The sequence below is a fragment of the Artemia sp. Qi Xiang Cuo genome, chromosome 2 (assembly GCF_049724085.1).
Source record: "Artemia sp. Qi Xiang Cuo chromosome 2, ASM4972408v1, whole genome shotgun sequence".
Classification (NCBI taxonomy): Eukaryota; Metazoa; Arthropoda; class Branchiopoda; order Anostraca; family Artemiidae; genus Artemia; species Artemia sp. Qi Xiang Cuo.
Window position 1 is genome coordinate 67,820,684 of NC_142795.1, and position 19,501 is coordinate 67,840,184.

The following is a 19,501-nucleotide window of genomic DNA, read 5'->3' on the forward strand; positions in this document are numbered from 1 at the left end:
CATTTTGGTTTTTATGATGGATAAAAATTCGTTCATTTTTATAGAAACTGTAATAGTCATTTTTATACATCTTTCAGGGTTTTTTAAGTTTAAACGAAAAGTAGTAAATGCAATTTCATTTTGATTTTGATTTTTTATAGAAACTGCAATTTAGCGTATTTTTTATAGAAATCATCTTTTAGCGTATTTTAAGTTTATGTGCAAAGTATTAAATGCAAATTCATTTTCATTTTGAAATTCGTTCATTTTTATAGAAACTGCAATAGTTTCACAGGGAGTATTTTTCAGCGTGTTTTAAGTTTAAAAGAAAAGCATTAAATGGAAACTCATTTTGATTTTGATTTTGGGTATAAATTTAGTCATTTTTATAGAAACTGCAATAGTTTCAGGGGAATTATCTTTCAGCGTGTTTTAAGTTTAAATGAAAAGTATTCAATGAAAATTAAATTTTATTTTGATGTTGGATAAAAATCCATTCATTTTTAAAGAAACTGCAATAGTTTCACCGGGAGTATTTTTCAGCGTGTTTTAAGTTTAAAAGAAAAGCATTAAATGGAAACTCATTTTGATTTTGGGTATAAATTTAGTCATTTTTATAGAAACTGCAATAGTTTCACGGGAATTATCTTTCAGCGTGTTTTAAGTTTAAATGAAAAGTATTCAATGAAAATTAAATTTTATTTTGATGTTGGATAAAAATCCATTCATTTTTAAAGAAACTGCAATAGTTTCACGGAAAATATCTTCTGATTTAATACATGCAATAAACTAGCTAGTATTTTAAATAGGGTCTAACGTTGTAGTATACTAAAAGCTATCAAGCATAAAGGCTACGAGAAAGGTAATCAACTTAAAATTATCGAAAAAGTTTGTACACAATCTTTTATATTCTGAAGGTAGGATGCCACGCGACATTTTTCATATTTGAGCATAAAAGCAATAAGTTAAAGGTGAAATACTTTAATAGGCAATGGCTCGGAAGCTTCATTTGGATTTGATTTTGATATTGGATAAAAATTCACTTATTTTTATAGAAACGGCATTACTTTCACGGAAAACATCTTTCAGCGTATTTTAACTTTAAATGAAAAGTGTTAAATGCAAATTCATTTTGGTTTTTATGTTGCATAAAAATTCGTTCATTTTTATAGAAACTGTAATAGTCATTTTTATACATCTTTCAGGATTTTTTAAGTTTAAACGAAAAGTAGTAAATGCAATTTCATTTTGATTTTGATTTTTTATAGAAACTGCATTTAGCGTATTTTTTATAGAAACCATCTTTTGGCGTATTTTAAGTTTATGTGCAAAGTATTAAATGCAAATTCATTTTGATTTTGAAATTCGTTCTTTTTTATAGAAACTGCAATAGTTTCACAGGAAGCATCTTTCAGCGTGTTTTTAAGTTTAAAAGAAAAGCATTAAATGGAAATTATTTTGATTTTGATGTTGGGTATAAATTTAGTCATTTTTATTGAAACTGAAATAGTTTCACGGGAACTGTCTTTCAGCGTGTTTTAAGTTTGAATGAAAAGTATTCAATGAAAATTAAATTTGATTTTGATGTTGGATAAAAATCCATTCATTCTTATAGAAACTGCAATAGTTTCACGGAAAACATCTTCTGATTTAATACATGCAATAAACTAGCTAGTATTTTAAATAGGGTGTAACGTTGTAGTATACTAAAAAGTTGATACGAAGTGAGATGTATATGGTAATAAAATAATTTTAAAATTTAAATTCATAAAAATCAATAGAAATCTTTGAAAATAATTTAGTAAGGTGAGTGTTAGAATGAATCTCCAATTATCATAAGTACTAACGACCCTAACCACCAGAGATCTCAACCGCCAAAGATCCCCAATCCCCCACCTCCACGAGGGCCACCTCCCCTCCAACTTCCCCCCCCCCCCGTTCTTTTTCACATATCTTAAAATGACATGAAATATGCTTATGGCTCTAACAATTGTACTCTATGCTTGCTCAGAGACACAACGCGGCTTTCCCACTGATACTCTATGGTTGGTTATTGACATTACCTAGTTTATTGCATGTATTAAATCAGTATATATTACGCAGTGGAACAATAAACACATAAGTCATATCTTAAAAAAAAGTGAAGATGGAGCATTTTAAGAAAGTGTGTTCACATGTTAATGGTATTGTAGCATTGAATGCCGACAAGGAGAAGTATTTGAACTATGAAACAAGTAAAAGTGGTAGCACTATTGGAAATGTATGCGTGCATTGTCATGACAGTAAGGAATTTAATTTCTTTGGAGTACCAAAAAAATTCAACTCTTATGATGGTGGATATGCAAGAGTGAGATATCCAGAGATGATAGCACCCAAAGAGAACGCCACCATAAAAATAATAGTTGATGAAGAGGGACATCTTCTTGCTAGTGCTTGTGGTAACATGCTACCTCATGTTACACCCCATCGTCAACTTTCGGGTATTAGCATTCAACGGCAGATCAAAACTAGACATTCATACTCTTCTACTAATATCATAAACCGTATCTTGTCTACGTGCCGAAACTGTTACCTCTGTAAAAATATTTCGGTAATAGACAGTGAAATTCCTCGAAAAATAAAAAGGACATTGGCAGAATATCTTCCTAAGGAATAATAAGATGAATTGACTAAAAACGAAGTGCCAGCAAAAGTCACTACTATTAATCAAACAATTAATGAACCAAATAATAGCAAAGATGAAATGCATATTGAACATGTGGATGACCCCCATTAGAAATGTGTTCACATGATAGTGTTATTGTAGCATAGAATGCTGACAAGGAGAAGTATTTAAACTATGAAGCAAGTACATGTGGTAGCACTATCGGAAACGTATGCGTGCGTTGTCATGACACTAAGGAATTAAATTTCTTTGGAGCACCAAAAAATTCCATTATACAAATGGTGGATATGCGAAAGTATCATTTTCAAAGATTTTAGTACTCAAAGAGAATGCCGACATAAAAATAATAGTTGATGAATAGGGGTAACTTCATGCTAGTGCTATAGGTAACATGCTACCTATTGATAGAGCCTATCGTCATCTTTTAGGTATTAGCATTCAAATGAAAGCAAAGGGGAAAGAAAAGGCCTACTCTTCTACAAATATCGTAAACCATATCTTGTCTACGTGCCGAAACTGTTACCTTTGTAAAAATAATGTTGTAATAGACAGTGAAATTGCCAGAAAAATAAAAAGGGCATTGGTAGAAAATATCACTAAGGAATATAAATATGAACCGATGAAAAACAAAGTTTCAGCAAACGTTACTGCCATTGATCAAACACTTAATGAATCAAATTATACCAAAGACGAAACGCATATTGAACCTGTCGGTGACACACCAATAAATATTGTGTATGACTCAAAATGGAATAATGATTATTCTACTGATTACGAACTAAGGGAAGACAATAACTGCAATATCAAGAGAGAACATGTTGAACTATTTTATGGAACATATTCAAAATGTCCAAAGTTGCTCATTGATATTAATAATGTATTATAATATATTTTTGTATTAATATTCTACATGTCATTATTTCATTAAAAATATACTATGAATTACATTGTTATGCATTCCTTATTTTTAGAATATGCTAGCATATCAAACGTTTAGAATGTCTATTGAAACATCGGAGATGTAAAAAAGGGATTTTACATACATCTATTGTCAGACACATGCGATAACATTGACATAATCTAAGTATCAGAGTGAATAAATTTTTTTTATTAACATCTTTCGTCAGATACATCGGATAAAATTGACTAAGTCCAGTTATCAGCTTGAATAAATTCAATATAAACATCTTTTCACGGATAAGTTGGATGACAATGTCAAAATCTATGTATTAGAGTGGATAAATTCTTTATCAACTCCCCCTTTTGTCTGATACATCAGATAACATTCACAAAATCTGTGTATTAGAATGAATAAATTCCTTATCATCATCCTTTTGTCGGTTACGTCGAACAAAATTGACAGAATCTAACTATCAGAGTGAATAAATTCATTATCAAATTCCTTTGTCGGATATATCGGATAAAATTGACAAAATCTAGGTACCAGGGTGAATAAATTCATTATCAACATCCTTTGTCTGAAATGTCGGATAAAATTGACAAAATCTAAGTATCAGAGTGATTAAATTCTATATCAACATCCCTTTCTAGGATACAAGGGATAAAATTGATAAAATCTAAGTATTAGAGTGAATAAATTTTTTATCAACATCCTTTAAATGCATTATCAACATCATTTGTCGGATATATCAGACAAATTTATATAATCTAAGCATCATGTTGATTAAATTCTATATAAACAACTATTTCTCTAATACATGGGATGCAATTGATAAAACCTAAGTATTCGAGTGAATAATTTTTTTTTATCAACTACTATTGTCAATTACATCAAATAAAGATGACAAAATCTAAGTATTAGAGTGAATAATTTTTTTTATCAATTTTTTTTAAAATTGACAAAATCTAAGTATCAGACTGAATAAATGCTTTATCAATATCATTTGTCGGATATGTCAGACAAAATTGACAAAATTTAAGTATCAGACTGAATAAATTCATTATTAACATCCATTGTCGGATACCTCTGATAAAATTGACAAAATCTATGTATCAGAGTGATTAAATTCTATATCAACATGTACTTCTCGAATACATGGAATAAAATTGACAAAATCTAAGTATCAGAGTGAATAAATGCTTTATCAACATCCTTTAAATGTATCATCAACATCATATGTCAGATACATCGGATAAAATTGACAAAATGCATTATCACCATTCATGTTATACCGGTTATAGATGACAGCACATCCGCTCAGACACTTAGTCATAGAGAGAGATATGCAAAAAGTTGGGTTCATTTTGGTTCACTTATAGTGGTGCGCCTATTAGAGTGGATAAATTCCTTATCCACTCTAATACATAGATTTTGACATTGTCATCCCACTTATCCGAGAAAAGATGTTTATAAAGTATTTATTCAAGCTAATACCTGGATTTAGTTAATTTTATCCGATGTATCTGACAAAAGATGTTAATAAAAAAAATTTATTCACTCTGATACTTAGATTATGTCAATGTTTTCCTATGTGTCTGACAATAGAAGTATGCAAAATCCTTTTCCTGCATCTCAGATGTTTCAATAGACATTCTAAACGTTTGATATGCTAGCATACACTAAAAATAATGAATGCATAACAATGTAATTCATAGTATATTTTTAATGAAATAATGACATGTAGAATATTAATAGAAAAATATATTATGATACATTATTAATATCAATGAGCAACTTTGGATATTTTGAAACTGTTCCATAAAATAGTTCAACATGTTTTCTCTTGATATTGTAGCTATTGTCTTCTCTTAGTTCGTAATCAGTACAATAATCATTATTCCATTTTGAGTCATACACAATATTTACTGGTGTGTCACCGACAGGTTCAATATACGTTTCGTCTTTGGTATTATTTGATTCATTAACTGTTTGATCAATGGTACTAACGTTTGCTGACAGTTTGTTTTTCATCGATTCATCTTTATATTCCTTACTGATATTTTCTACCAATGCCCTTTTTATTTTTCCGGCAATTTCACTGTCTATTACAGCATTATTTTTACAAAGGTAACAGTTTCGGCACGTAGACAAGATATGGTTTACGATATTAGTAGAAGAGTAGGCCTTTCTTTTCCCCTTTGCTTTCATTTGAATGCTAATACCTAAAAGATGACGATAGGTTCTATCAATAGATAGCATGTGACCTATAGCACTAGCATGAAGATACCCCTCTTCATCACCTATTATTTTTATGTTGGCATTTTCTTTGAGTACTAACTTCTCAGGAAATGATACTTTCGCATATCCGCCATTTGTATTATGGAAGTTTTTGGTACTCCAAAGAAATTTAATTCCTTAGTGTCACGACAACGCACGCATACGTTTCCGATAGTGCTACCACATTTAATTGTTTCAGAGTTCAAATACTTCTCCTTGTCAGCATTCAATGCTACAATAACACTAACATGTGAACACATTTCTAATGGGGGGTCATCCACATGTTCATTATGCATTTCATCTTTGCTATTATTTGGTTCAATTATTGTTTGATTAATGGTAGTGACGTTTGCTGGCACTTTGTTTTTCATCCATTCATCTTTATAGTCCTTAGTGATATTGTCTGCCAATGCCCTTTTTATTTTTCCGGCAATTTCACTATCTATTATCATATTATTTTTACAGAGGTAACAGTTTCGGCACATAGACAAGATATGGTTTATGATATTAGTAGAAGAGTATGCATGTCTTCTTTTGACCTTCCGTTGAATGCTAATACCCAAAAGTTGACGATGGGGAGTAACAAGATGTAGCATGTTACCACAAGCACTAGCAAGAAGATGTCCCTCTTCATCAACTATTATTTTTATGTTGGCACTCTCTTTGAGTGCTATCTTCTCCGGATATCTCACTCTTGCATATCCACCATCACAAGAGTTGAATTTTTTTGGTACTCCAAAGAAATTAAATTCCTTACTGTCATGACAATGCACGCATACATTTCCAATAGTGCTACCACTTTTACTTCTTTCATAGTTCAAATACTTCTCCTTGTCGGCATTCAATGCTACAATACCATTAACATGTGAACACACTTTCTTAAAATGCACCATCTTCCCTTTTTTTGAAGATATGACTTATGTTTTTATCGTTCCACTGCGTAAAAAATACTGATTTAATACATGCAATAAACTAGGTAATTTCATTAACCACCCATAGAGTATCAGTGGGAAAGCCGCGTTGTGTCTCTGAACAAGCATAGAGTACAATTATTAGAGCCATAAGCATATTTCATGTCATTTTAAGATACGTGAAAAAAAATGGGGGGGGGGGGCAAAAAGTTGGAGGGGAGGGGGCCCTCTTGGAGTTTGGGGATAGGGGACCTTTGATGGTTGTGATCTCTGGTGGTTAGGGTCGTTGGTGCTTATGATCCTTGACGGTTTTTACTCACATACACCTTACTACATGATTTGCAAGGATTTCTATGGATTGTTCTGAATTTCATTATTAAAATTCTGTTCTTCCCATCTACATCTCTCTTCGTATCAACTTTTTAGTATACTACAACGTTAGACCCTATTTAAAATACTAGCTAGGTTATTGCATGTATTATATCAGAAGATGTTTTCCGTGAAACAATTGCAGTTTCTATAATAATGAATGGATTTTTTTCCAAAATAAAAATAAAATTTAATTTTCATTGGATACTTTTCATTTATACTTAAAACACGCTGAAAGATAGTACCCGTGAAAATATTGCAGTTTCTATAAAAGTGACTAAGTTTCTATAAAAATGACTAATTGACCCAAAATTAAAATAATATGAGTTTCCATTTAATGCTTTTCTTTTTAACTTAAAAAATCCTGAAAGATGTATAAAAATTACTATTACAGTTTCTATAAAAATGAACGAATTTTTATGCAACATAAAAACCAAAATGAATATGCATTTAACACTTTTCATTTAAAGTTAAAATACGCTGAAAGATGTTTTCCGTGAAAGTAATGCTGTTTCTATAAAAATGAGTGATTTATCCAACATCAAAATCAAATCCAAATGAAGCTTCCGAACCATTGCCTATAAAAGTATTTCACCTTTAACTTATTGCTTTTATGCTCAAATATGAAAAATGTCGCGTGGCATCCTACCTTCAGAATATAAAAGATTGTGTACAAAATTTTTCGAAAATTTAAAGTTGATTGTCCTTCTCGTAGCCTTTACGCTTGATAGCTCTTTTGTTGTATTTCAGCCAAAATATTTGTTTTGATGTACAAAACCAGTTGTAAACGACACTTTTTCACTGGATGATATCTTCTAATGCTTTAAAAGGGTACTTCAACCCGAGATATGAAAGTCGATAGTTCACAGTACTGAACTAGCGCTCGTTAAGGCAAGACATAATTTTTACTTCGTGATAGTTCTCAACTGTGATATCCTGTTTTATTTCAATTATTGCACTGTTGATTCTGGGGCCCCTTATATTTGGATTTTAGAAGAAAGGGGCCCACGCTCGTAAGTTTTCTTGAAATGTCATTTTGATGAGTTGAGGAAAGAAGCGAGCGTACTGTATATTTAGCGATATTTTAATTACCGATACAATATAATTAGCGATGTCTCTCACGAAAAAGTATTTTGATGAACGTATGGACAACTTAAAACAACTGGTAGAAAATCTTCGTACGGAGAATGCAGCGTTGAAACAAGAGAACACTGGCTTGAAATCTGCTCTTGTGGCAGTTAAAAACCAGGTTTTAAGAACTGAATTGTATGTTAAACGCAATAATCTTCTTATCCATGGAATTCCTAAAAAGGAAAATGAAAACATTGAAGAAACCGTTAATGATTTTTTATCAGAAATGTCGGTACGGAACTACAGGGATATTAAGTTCACTGCCATCTATAGACTTAGAAGTAAGGCTAAAAGTCCCAGGAATCAAAAGTCACATCCGGCATCGGACCCTATTCTTGTATCTGTTCTAAATCTTCGACATAAGGACAATATTATGGCTTGTGTTGGTAATCTAAGAAATACAGGGAAAAGCGTCAGTATTGACCTTCCATTCGAGCTGGCTAAACGTCGGAAAGAACTTTTGAGTACGGGTTATAATTTAAGAAATTGTAAAGTTGCCTCCGATAAAGTGTATCATACCAAAGTGGTTCAAAAGGGGACTAGGTTGTGGCTAGAATCCAAAAAGACTTCTAGTTCTAACTGGATCAAGGTTGATGACGCATGCTACGACCCACTTACCCTAGTTTTCCCCTCGGTCAATTCTGATTTCGATTCTGACGCATGATTGTTAGTGAGTGCTCGCTTCCGGTTAATATACTATATCTTCAAAAAATGTGCTGTTCGTTAATGTTATTTGTCTTTTTGTATTTTTCCCTTTTATTTGTGTTTCTCTACCCTCAGTATTTACACCTTCCTGTGCTATTTTACTTGTTATTTTTTTTGTTTCAGAGCAAAATAATCAAGTTCATGTCATAGCCTTTTTAATTCGGATTAAGAGGTTGACGTCACTGGTGTTCACGCGACTACAGCATGGCTCTCTGTCACCTGCATGGGTAAGTAATTATGGTTGAAACTAATTCTCTATTGGGGATTAACGCTAACATAACACTAGGGAAATTAAATGATTATGAATGTGGGAGAGTTAATTTTAATGAAATTATAAATAATCCGGTTGGTAAAGCCCCCAATATGAATTTTTATGAAAATTTTGAGAATATTATTGATAGTGTGTTTGTGGAGGAGCTGAGATTTTGGGGCTCCGGAGCTCGGTGGGTTGATGCACTCCCGGTTGTGCATCTAAACGTTCAGGGCCTAAATTGCTCGTTTGATGATATTCAATTATTATGTAGGAATTCGTGCCCTGCAATTATCGGTCTCTGTGAAACATTTTTGAGCGAAAAAAATCAGGTGCTTTTGGATATTCCCGGTTATATGTCGATATTCCTTAACCGCAAGACGGCCCAAAAAGGTGGACTCGGATTTTACATCCGAAATAATTTTCATGCTGTACTAAGACAGGATTTATGTACAAATAATGAAAAGGTATTTGAGTCACTTTTTATAGAAGTCCCAATCAACGCTAAGGAAAGGATAATAATAGGCGAAGTATATCGTTCTCCAAGTGGGTCCATAACCCAATTTATGGAAACATTAGAAGATGTTCTTGGAAAAGTTTTTTCTGAAAAATCCGAAGTTGTATTAATGGGCGACTTTAACCTCGACCTTGCGGATCCGACATCTAGACAGGCTTCTGATCTTTTGTCTTTACTAATTTCGTATGGATTAGCTCCTTGTATAAACATACCGACAAGGATTTCTAACCAGACAGCAACATTAATTGACAATATTTTTTCATCACTACACTCCATTAAGAACGAAGTACTGCTTTCTGATACTTCCGACCATTTGCCAGTTGCAGCCTTGTTTCCAATCCTCCAAAATCCACAAAGATTAGTCCCCCAAGATACACCGAGATTATGTTGCTCACCAGTGGAGCTGGATAAACTGAAAGAAGATCTGAGTTCATCTTCATGGGACTTTTCATTACCAGAAAATATTAATTTGGGCAATTATAACGATATATTTGGCCAGTTTTATGACACTGTTAAGGAAAAATTCGCGGCTTAGTGTCTAAAAGCTCCTTTAAGGAATCCTCGATCAAGAAGATCAACACCCATAGCTCCCTGGCTAACACCGGGAGTCCTCAAGTCAATAAATAGAAAGCAGAACCTTTGGAAAGAGTACAAAAACAGACCAAGTGATGCTAAATTAGAAGCATTTAAGTTGTACCGTAATATGCTGAAATCAATTATTCGGAGAACAAAAACAGTGTATTATACTAAGAGATTTGATGATTGCGGTAGAAATATAAAGAAGACGTGGGACGTAATTAAGGAATTTAATCGGCCATCGAAAAAACTAGAAGGTCTCCCTAAGTCTCTTATGGTAGACGATCAACTTATCACAGAAAAAGGCCAAGTACGACATCATATGAACAAATTCTTCGCGGAGATAGGGAAATCAACTGCTAATAGTGTTTCTCACTGCTCGGTGTCTCAGACTTGGAAGCAGTTCCTAGGCCCCCGTGCTTGAAATCAATGGCTCTTGAGGACGTTACAGTGCAGGAAATTACAAATATTGCTTTGTCCTTAAAGAATTCTTCAACAGGTTTTGACAAAATTTCTGCTAAAGTAATTAAACATATCCTTCCATCGATTATCACCCCACTTTGCCATTTGATTAATAGGTCATTTCAACTAGGAGTATTTCCTCAACGTCTTAAATTGTCGCGTGTGATAGCTCTCTTTAAAGGAGGTGACCGTGAGGATCCTGGGAATTATAGGCCGATCTCTCTTTTGTCAGTGTTCTCCAAGATATTTGAAAGGCCAATGCTCAAGCGTCTGGTAAGGTTTCTTGAAGCTAAATATTTTTTCCATAACCATCAGTTTGGGTTTCGCGCAAAGTACTCTACAGAACATGCTTGTAATAAACTTCTTCAGTTTATACGACAATCTTTAGACTCTAATCTTATTCCTGCAGCCATTTTTCTCGATGTAAAGAAAGCTTTTGACAGCCTTACACACAAGATTCTCATTGGTAAACTTTCTCATCATGGTGTGCGTGGGGAAGCATTGTCTTGGCTCTCTTCATACCTTACTGACAGATCTATTGCCATGGAAGATACAGACAAGGAAGTTCCAATTGAATACGGAGTACCCCAAGGTTCTATTCTTGGGCCAACCCTATTCCTGATATATGTGAACGACCTCTACCGACTTCTAAACACCCCAATTCCCAATGTTTGCTGTGGATTGTGTCACAAATGTTACTCTCAGACTATGTCGGCGTCCACATCTGATAGTCGAGAAGAACTGGTATCATTTGCAGATGACACTACTCTAGGTGCTGCAGCTCCGGATGAGTCATCCCTTATTCTAAAGCTTCAAGCAATGACTGAAAAGATACTGAATTGGTTTGACATAAATCAACTAGCTTTAAATGTAAAAAAATCGTACCTTCTTATTTTTTCCCGTACAGGTGTGAGCTGCCCCACAATTACTGAGCTTCCTACACCAAGACGCTTCATAAGTCGCCCCCCAGATCGATATGTGCGATTCCTGGAAGTTCTTTTGGATGAAAATTTATCGTTTAAGTTGCACGTTCAAGTAATAAGAGTGAAAATTTCCCGTGGACTTGGAATCATCCGTAAACTAAAGCGTTTATTTCCTTTTCCTATACTCCGTCTTTTATATTTCTCTCTCATTTTCCCTTATATATGTTACTGTTCGTCTGTGTGGATGTCTACATGTTCTTCTGTACTTGCTCCTGTTCATATTCTTCATGAGAAAGCGGTAACAGTTCTCCAGTCGACTACACACTCTCCTGTTAATCTCCTTAAGATTAGAGATATTTATGTTATATCTCTAGCTTCGTTGGCATATCAATTCTTCCACGGAGATCTCCCATTTTGTTTTTCTGGACTACTTAAGCCAGTAGGGGAAGTAAATTTTTACGCAGTTCGAAACAGGGAGGATGTTATGATTCCGGCTACTCCCTCGGTTCGTTCTGACTTTGGTCTGGTCGTGACTGTGGGACGTGCTTGGAACTTGGTTCCTGCTGAGATTCGTCAGTCACAAACACTTGGCTCCTTTAAAAGACAGATGAAAAGTTTCTTATTAAAGCTAAATATTAAATAGTTTATAGTTGTTGTATAGTTTTTTTGTTGGCGTTGGATCCTCGATGATGTAGAGAATTTTTCATTTTTGATTTATTTTTTTATTGTCGGGTGACAGGAGGGTCGCTGTTTCGTGTGGACTGTCGGTGAGTTGACTTCTTTTCCTTATAGATTTATAAATTAGACATGGTTTAGTATTGTTTATGCCATGTTTTAATATTAGTCATTTATTCTGTGTCGTTTCCCAAATAACGGGCCATTGAGCCCTTTGGGATATTGTTTTTGTTATTTTTATTTATGGAAATAAATGGAACTTGAACTTGAACTTGATCCTTACTGGGGTGTTCCCCCTTTTTCTTTAATTTATGAGGATTGGCTTTTGTTTTTAACTTTAACAAATAGTCTAAAAGCTAGTAAACTATACATATTTGGATACAGAATTAAAACTAAACTACCTTTCGTGCCTAATTAGTTTTCAGCATTCAGTTTTTGGAATTTTGGTAAGTAATACCTAGGCTTTATCTGATTAGCCGCTCATTGCATCAAACCCTTTGTGAATTTTTTCACATGGTACAAAAAAAACTATTTCAGACTAGTGCGATGCGATGTTTTGTTTTCTGTCGAGGCACAGAAAAGATTCATATGACCATGGTTACGAAGTGTTTATAGATTTGTTGGTCTTTAAAAAGACCGTTGGATAGTCATGGGGGTGATGGGTGTTATAAAAATTCATCATCCTTCATCATCCACTTGATGTGATCCCAATCTATATTACGGATTTTGTTGTTCTTCTTCTTCTTCCTGGGAAATGTTATACACATATTCCGAGCAGGAATATTTATTGGCACCCATCTGCTAAAAAATCGAACCTCGTCCTCTGGGTTGTGTGTTTTACTCGGAAATTTCTCACAATTAAAATCTTCCAAGTTGAATATTGGTATATCAGATTTGCATTTGTCGATTAAAAGTTTGTCAGTGGGTACATTCCCTTTCGCGTATAGTGCTGTTACACCAAAAAAACTACATATTTCTTTAACTTCCTCTTGTACCAGGGATAGATCCTTCTCTTCATCATAGAATGGGGCTATCATTCTATCATATAAACTTAGTTTGTTTATAACGCATAATGTATTGCACCAAATGTCTCTATTGTACGCATACATATTGTAGTTGATATGCCAGTGATAACAAGAGACTTCTCTACGATCTGTAGTCAGCAATAAAAATGCACATTCAAAAATCACCCCACATGATGACTTCTTCAAGCCGATGAATTTGCAATCGAAAACACCATACATCCTTGACTCTGAATTCAATTCTTATACTAATATGAACCACAATGAAAATCGCTCCTGCAAAAAAAGCATGATTATAACTAGCTGTAAACCAGTATTTCTAGAATAAGACCATTCTTTGATTACACAATTTGATAGTTTCTAGTTTTTGGTTAAAAAAAATAGATTATAACCAACTGTAAACCGGTATTTCTAGAATGAGACCATTCTTTGATTACGCAATTTGACAGTTTCTAGTTTTCGGACAAAAAAAGTTATGATGAAAGTGCGTCAAAAACCAGTCTGCTTGCGTTATATAATCTAAATTATATTTTCAAAACGTGTCTGTTCACTTTATAGGTATATAATATAAAAGGTTCGGTCGCTTTTTGCAATGTGCACGTCAAACTGCACTGTATATTCTTGTAGGGTTCCTTGTAGGGTCTGGACTGTGTATATAGATACTGCTGCTGGGATTCACTAAAATATCCCATTTTGTCCGAATCAGCCTCAGTTTGTCGTTAGTTCTTTTTTTACATTTAAATACCTACACGGCCGACCGAAATTAAAATGTATTACAAGAAAAATATATTTTTGTTTATTGAAATATTTTTATTTACTTTTAAAATTATGAATACTCTTATTCAGTGCCACGACCTTGTTTAGTTTTGTTGTTTGTGGAATTTTTGTTTAAGTGTTTCTTCGTACACGAATCCATCGTCCAACTCCTTACACTTTATAAAACTTAAATTTGTTGGCATTTTTTGTTAGTTTTTTTTCTTTTAGTGGCGCCAGTATTGCACTTGTTGCAATACTGGTTGATTTTGTTTGTTGTGTTTGGAATCTATTTGTTACTACTACCACTAAATAATTAAATTTTCGTCATATTTACCACACACAACTATTGGTCTGCTGTATTGATTGGTAATGTAAGCGACATTTTTATGTACTAGTCAGTGATCCAGGGACCGTTATCTTTCAAGGGGTGGCTTACATTCGCTGCAGTTGGTTTGAGGGTGGATCCAAGGGCAATCGGGGGTGCTGATAACGACTATCGGGGTGCACAAGTTTGCACGCGTGTATAACATGGTCGTTTTTTCCGATAAAGTCAAATTTGGCCTATAACGACGTCATACCGCTCTTGATTTTTTTACACGATAAAACAGACTGAAGACTTTATAAACTTGACATATTCTGAATCCTAAAAACAAGTACTCTCACCTGGTATTTTTGGTTTTCCCATCCAACCTTTTTTGTTTTGTTAACCCTTATTTAATTTTGAAAACAAGGTTTTTAAATATACTTTTTCTTAGCTTTTTTTCGATTTTTCTCAAATTTTTGCTTGCATAAGTATACTTTTATATATATTTTTTTAAATTCTGCTCGTCATTACGAGTCAAACCTCGTATCTCTTTTTTTAAAAATCTTAATCCTTGAGCAACTATTTATTTTTTCTAAATAACGTCAGAGCTTTCAGAAATTAGCCCACAATGACCGAGTTTTTTCTAAGTTTTTTTTTTAGCTGTTAAAAAAAAATGAAAACGAATCAAACTGCACATCATTCAAACCATCAGAATGTCCTTTACACTTTGTTAATAAAAACAAAGTCGAGACTTGAATCTGCAAGAATATACAAGCGTTTGAACAAGAGAATTCCCCCCCCCCCAAAAAAAAAAAAAAATTTCTGAATAATGGCGTTTTACTCGGAATATTTTGAAGACAACCTATAGATTTTATCTTACCAAACGATAGATCGCTCTTTTTTTAATCAAACGATGTATTTACATTCTATAGAACAAATGTTTTTAACCAGAAAAAAAGCAGATGCCTAGTTATGCAATTGCATGCGCGAATTTGTTATATTTTATATGCTTTATTTGAATTCTGCTCGTCATTACGAGTCAAACCATGTGCCTCTTTTCCAAAAAAAATCTTAATTCTTGAGCAACTATTTATTTTTTCTGTAGTAGTAGGTACCACCTAGCTCACGTAGGCTCATATACGAGCCTCAAGGTGACGAAGCCCGTGTGGTGCAGAGGTAACTAAGGCTGATTTAAGATACTATTTTCTCTAAATCCCAGCATAGCAGGGACCAATGGTCCAATCGGCTAGATTGGGTCAACGGCAACTGATGTAGCAGACGGTAACTGTCATAATCAGCTGAAAATAAGGTTTAGACGACTGTATTAGCAGTTTAATATCAAAACAAATAAAAAATCAAATATCTAAAACTGAACATGAAACGATGGCTCTAATCTCTTTTTATTCTTCATCTTCTTCTTGGGACTCGTTCTAATTTACATCGGAAAGTAGACATTTCTGGGGGTCAGCACAATACTTGCATGCGCTGTCACAGAAACCTATTTTGAAGCATACGTAGCGTGACGTACACCTTTTGTTATTACGGTTACAAAAAGTAAGTAATGCTAGCCCATGCGGCATGACAGAAACTAGGTCTGGCTTTAGTTCATGATCTTCAATTCTCCAGCCCTTATCGGTAGCCTGAGATAAATCAATACAGGGCTTGTAGATTTGGATCCAAATCAGTGACTGGAAAATGCACCTTTTCAAATGAAGCAGAAACGAGATATCAGTTGGTGGTAAACGCCACAAATCCTCCAATCTTGAGCACAAAAGTGCTCGAAGATCGTTCAGACTATTGAACTTAGTCGCACTTCTGCCATACACTGTAACCACAAGTTACATACAGACGTTGACTAAATCTTCACTTTGCGCAGATGATGGATTCTCTGCAAGGGCTCGAACTACATCACCTAAAGACCCCAACAAAGTTCAGAAGACTTCGCAGCTCGAAAAAAGCGTACCTTTCCAATTCCATACAGAAAGCTTGTGGTGTCACATCCACTCCAGCTGTGGACAAGTGGCAACGCGTTGCAAAATGTTACTCCTAGTTTTTGTGCTGCTGTATAGGTATGCAGTAGGACGGAAACTTAACCCAGAGCTTCTTAAAGCCGAGACTAGCAAGATACTGGAAGCAGTATGCAGATAGTAAGACAATATTAGTATCGTTGGCTTGTATTATCACAAGCGTGCTCTTTTGTCTTGCGGCAACTGCTGTGTGGTATAATGTGTGCCGTGGTATAATGTGGTATGCCGTGTGGCTCCATGAGGCGTAACGGTAACAGCTCTATGTCGAATCTCGAAAACTCCAGCGACATGAACCATCAGACGGGTCGAAAAATTGTACTCCAAGACCTCGAAAAAAACTTTCAAGAGTCAAACTTTGGCTGAGCGACTACTGGGAATCCCGTCCCAGATTGTTGCAACTTTGCTGGAGGAAGTGAACGGGCTGGAAATATTTCCTTTAGGATTTCTTCTTTTTCGACAGATAGATACTTCTTTGAGGTTGAACGAGCAGTCATCATGGGTTCTATCGTCACTAAGACCGTCATACCTGTCACCACCCAAATGGATAGACTGACAAGCTTCGGGTATGTACCTAAGAATCCCATCGTAAACTCTTATTCCAAAATCTGCTAGTGTCTCATTTCGTTCTTGTCGATCACACCTTATGACACTCATGACATCAACTCGTACTTCATCAGCTCACAGAGGGAGGAAGTTTGTTTTGAATCTTCAAGGCGCAGAGCTGGTTTAAGCAGCTCAGTTTCCCTAAAATATTTTTTTGTGGCTCTTTCTTTTTTCTTTTTTTGGCAACAGAGGCGAAAGTTTGTACTATATCAACTTTTAATTTCGTGGATGTCACTTCGAGACATAAGCTCATGGCTTTGAAGCCAATGTCTCGGAAGTTCAGCAGACTATTTGCTATGGCTTTTGGAGCTCTATTCCCTGTCATAAAGTTGTACACCTGTGTTCTCGTCGTCTTGAATGGGTATCCGAGCAACTCTACCAAGTCCATAACCCGATTTTACCTTTTATTGTCAGATTTGTAAACGCAATGGTAACTTCAATGCCTCGTCATTCAAATTCAGGTTTGCTTTCAGCGTTCTGGTGGCTGCTGTAAGAAAAGGGAGAGTAGCCAGATATCAATCCCTGGCATTTTCATTCGTTGTTGCACTAAAGATACCAGAAACTCTTTGATAACCTATGATGTCTCGATTCACGGTCAACTATAAAGCCAGATCACATGCAATGCTGCAAAACGGCATGGTTGTTTTCCTAACAACAAAATTGCCAATTACAAACTCTCTGTGAACTTCTGGCGCTTTTTCAGGCAGACGTAGCATTTCTTCTAGGCAGTTAAGCGCAACTGTGGCGTATTTATGGTTTCCGGGTGCGAAGAAAATTGAAATCTTCTCTTTTGTGGCGTTTAAGTGTGATCCCTAGTCCGCAGCTCTTTCAGCATAAAGATAGTCGTTTCCGGTACGGATAAATCTAAATAGTTGATCCACAGGCTCAACTATTAGATCTACTATCCTTATAGTAGATCTTGACTCGTTGTGCTTCGACAAAAGCGGAGCAATGCTGTCCAACGCATCTTCTATCTGTTTACATACTTCAGAACTAGTTGTACCAACATGGTGTGCCTCACGCAAGACAACTGACACCCCCTAAAATCGTTGTTGCCAGAATCCTTACCTTTAGTTGGATCAGATAAATATCCCAAACCCTTTCCTTTTACTCCGTAATTTTCAGTATTATACGGAATAGGAAGTAATTCAAGACTCACTGACATTCAAAAAAAGAGTAGGGGTGGCTCATAACAGCCGTAGTTGGTTTGGGTGCGGATACTGGGGTAATGTAAGGTGCTTAAAACGAATATCGGGGTGCACATGCTCGCACTAATGTAGAACTTGACGATTTTAGCCTATAAAGGAGAAATTAGCCTCTTATGGGCAAGTACTTTGTGCATCTAAAACCCGATATGTAAGATGCTCGGCTTTTCTTTTTATTGCCGTGGAAACCAAATTCGCGCATGCGATCGCAGAACGAGGCATCTGTTGTTTTTTTTTTTGTTTTTTTTGGTTAAAAATATTAGTTGTATATAATGTAAATAAATTGTTTGATTAAAAAAAGAGCAATCTATCGTTTGGTGAAATAAAAATTATAGGTTGTGTTGAAAATATTTAGAGTAAAACGCCACTATCCAGAAAATTTTTTGTTTTTTTTGGGGGGAGGGGAGGGGGTTTCTTGTTCAAACGCTTATATATTCTTGCAGATTCCAGTCTCGACTTTGTTTTTATTAACAAAATAAAGGACATTCGAAGGGTTTGAATGATGTGCAGTTTGATTCGGTTTCATTTTTTTTAACAGCTAAAAAAAAATTACTAAAAATTGGTCATTGTAGGCTAATTTCTTAAACCTATGACGCTATTTAGACAAAGATTATAGTTGCTCAAGAAATAATATTTTTTGGAAAAAAGGCACAAAATTTGACTCGTAATGACGAGCAGAATTCAAATAAAGCATAAAAAAATATACTTATGTAGGCAAAAATTTCAGAAAAACCGAAAAGACTAAGAAAAAGTATATTAAAAAACCCTTGTTTTCAAAATTTAATAGGGGTAAACTAAAGAAATAAAAGTTGTGGTGAAAAAATAAAAATCCCAGGTGAAAATACTTTTTCTTAGGATTCAGGATATGTCATGTTTATAAAGTTTTCAGTTTATTTTACCCTGTAAAAAAATCAAGAGTGGTATGACGTCGTTATAGGCCAAATTTGACTTTATAGGCTAAAATGACCATGTTCTACACGTGTGCGAACTTGTGCGCCCTGATATTCGTTGTAAGCGCCCCGATACCCTTGAATCCACCCTCAAACCAACTGCAGCTGATGTAAGCCACCCCTTCCCTTTTTTTGAACGATAGCGAGCCTTGGATCACTGACTATACTGTGTTTTTTTTCGTTTTTTTTTATTGATAATTTTCACCATAAAAAATGTTAATAATTTCTGTCTTTTAGATTATGCGTTGATTTTAATTCCCCAAGGTAAAAAAAGATGGTTACGATATTGATAT

The 19,501-nt window shown here is 34.7% G+C and overlaps 1 protein-coding gene across 1 annotated transcript; it reads left to right on the forward strand.

Annotated features, from left to right (window-relative positions):
- Positions 1 to 7,978: 7,978 nt before the first annotated feature.
- Positions 7,979 to 10,240, forward strand: LOC148955534 (uncharacterized). The gene is made up of 2 exons (XM_089107602.1): positions 7,979 to 8,115; positions 9,062 to 10,240. The coding sequence occupies exon 2, from the start codon at positions 9,176 to 9,178 to the stop codon at positions 10,238 to 10,240; it is 1,065 nt and encodes a 354-aa protein (XP_088963728.1). The 5' UTR covers positions 7,979 to 8,115; positions 9,062 to 9,175.
- The last annotated feature ends 9,261 nt before the right edge of the window (positions 10,241 to 19,501 follow it).

Excerpts from the sequence above, each read along its gene's own strand:
- LOC148955534 (XM_089107602.1), top strand. The coding sequence starts at position 9,176 with ATGGTTGAAACTAATTCTCTATTGGGGATTAACGCTAACATAACACTA.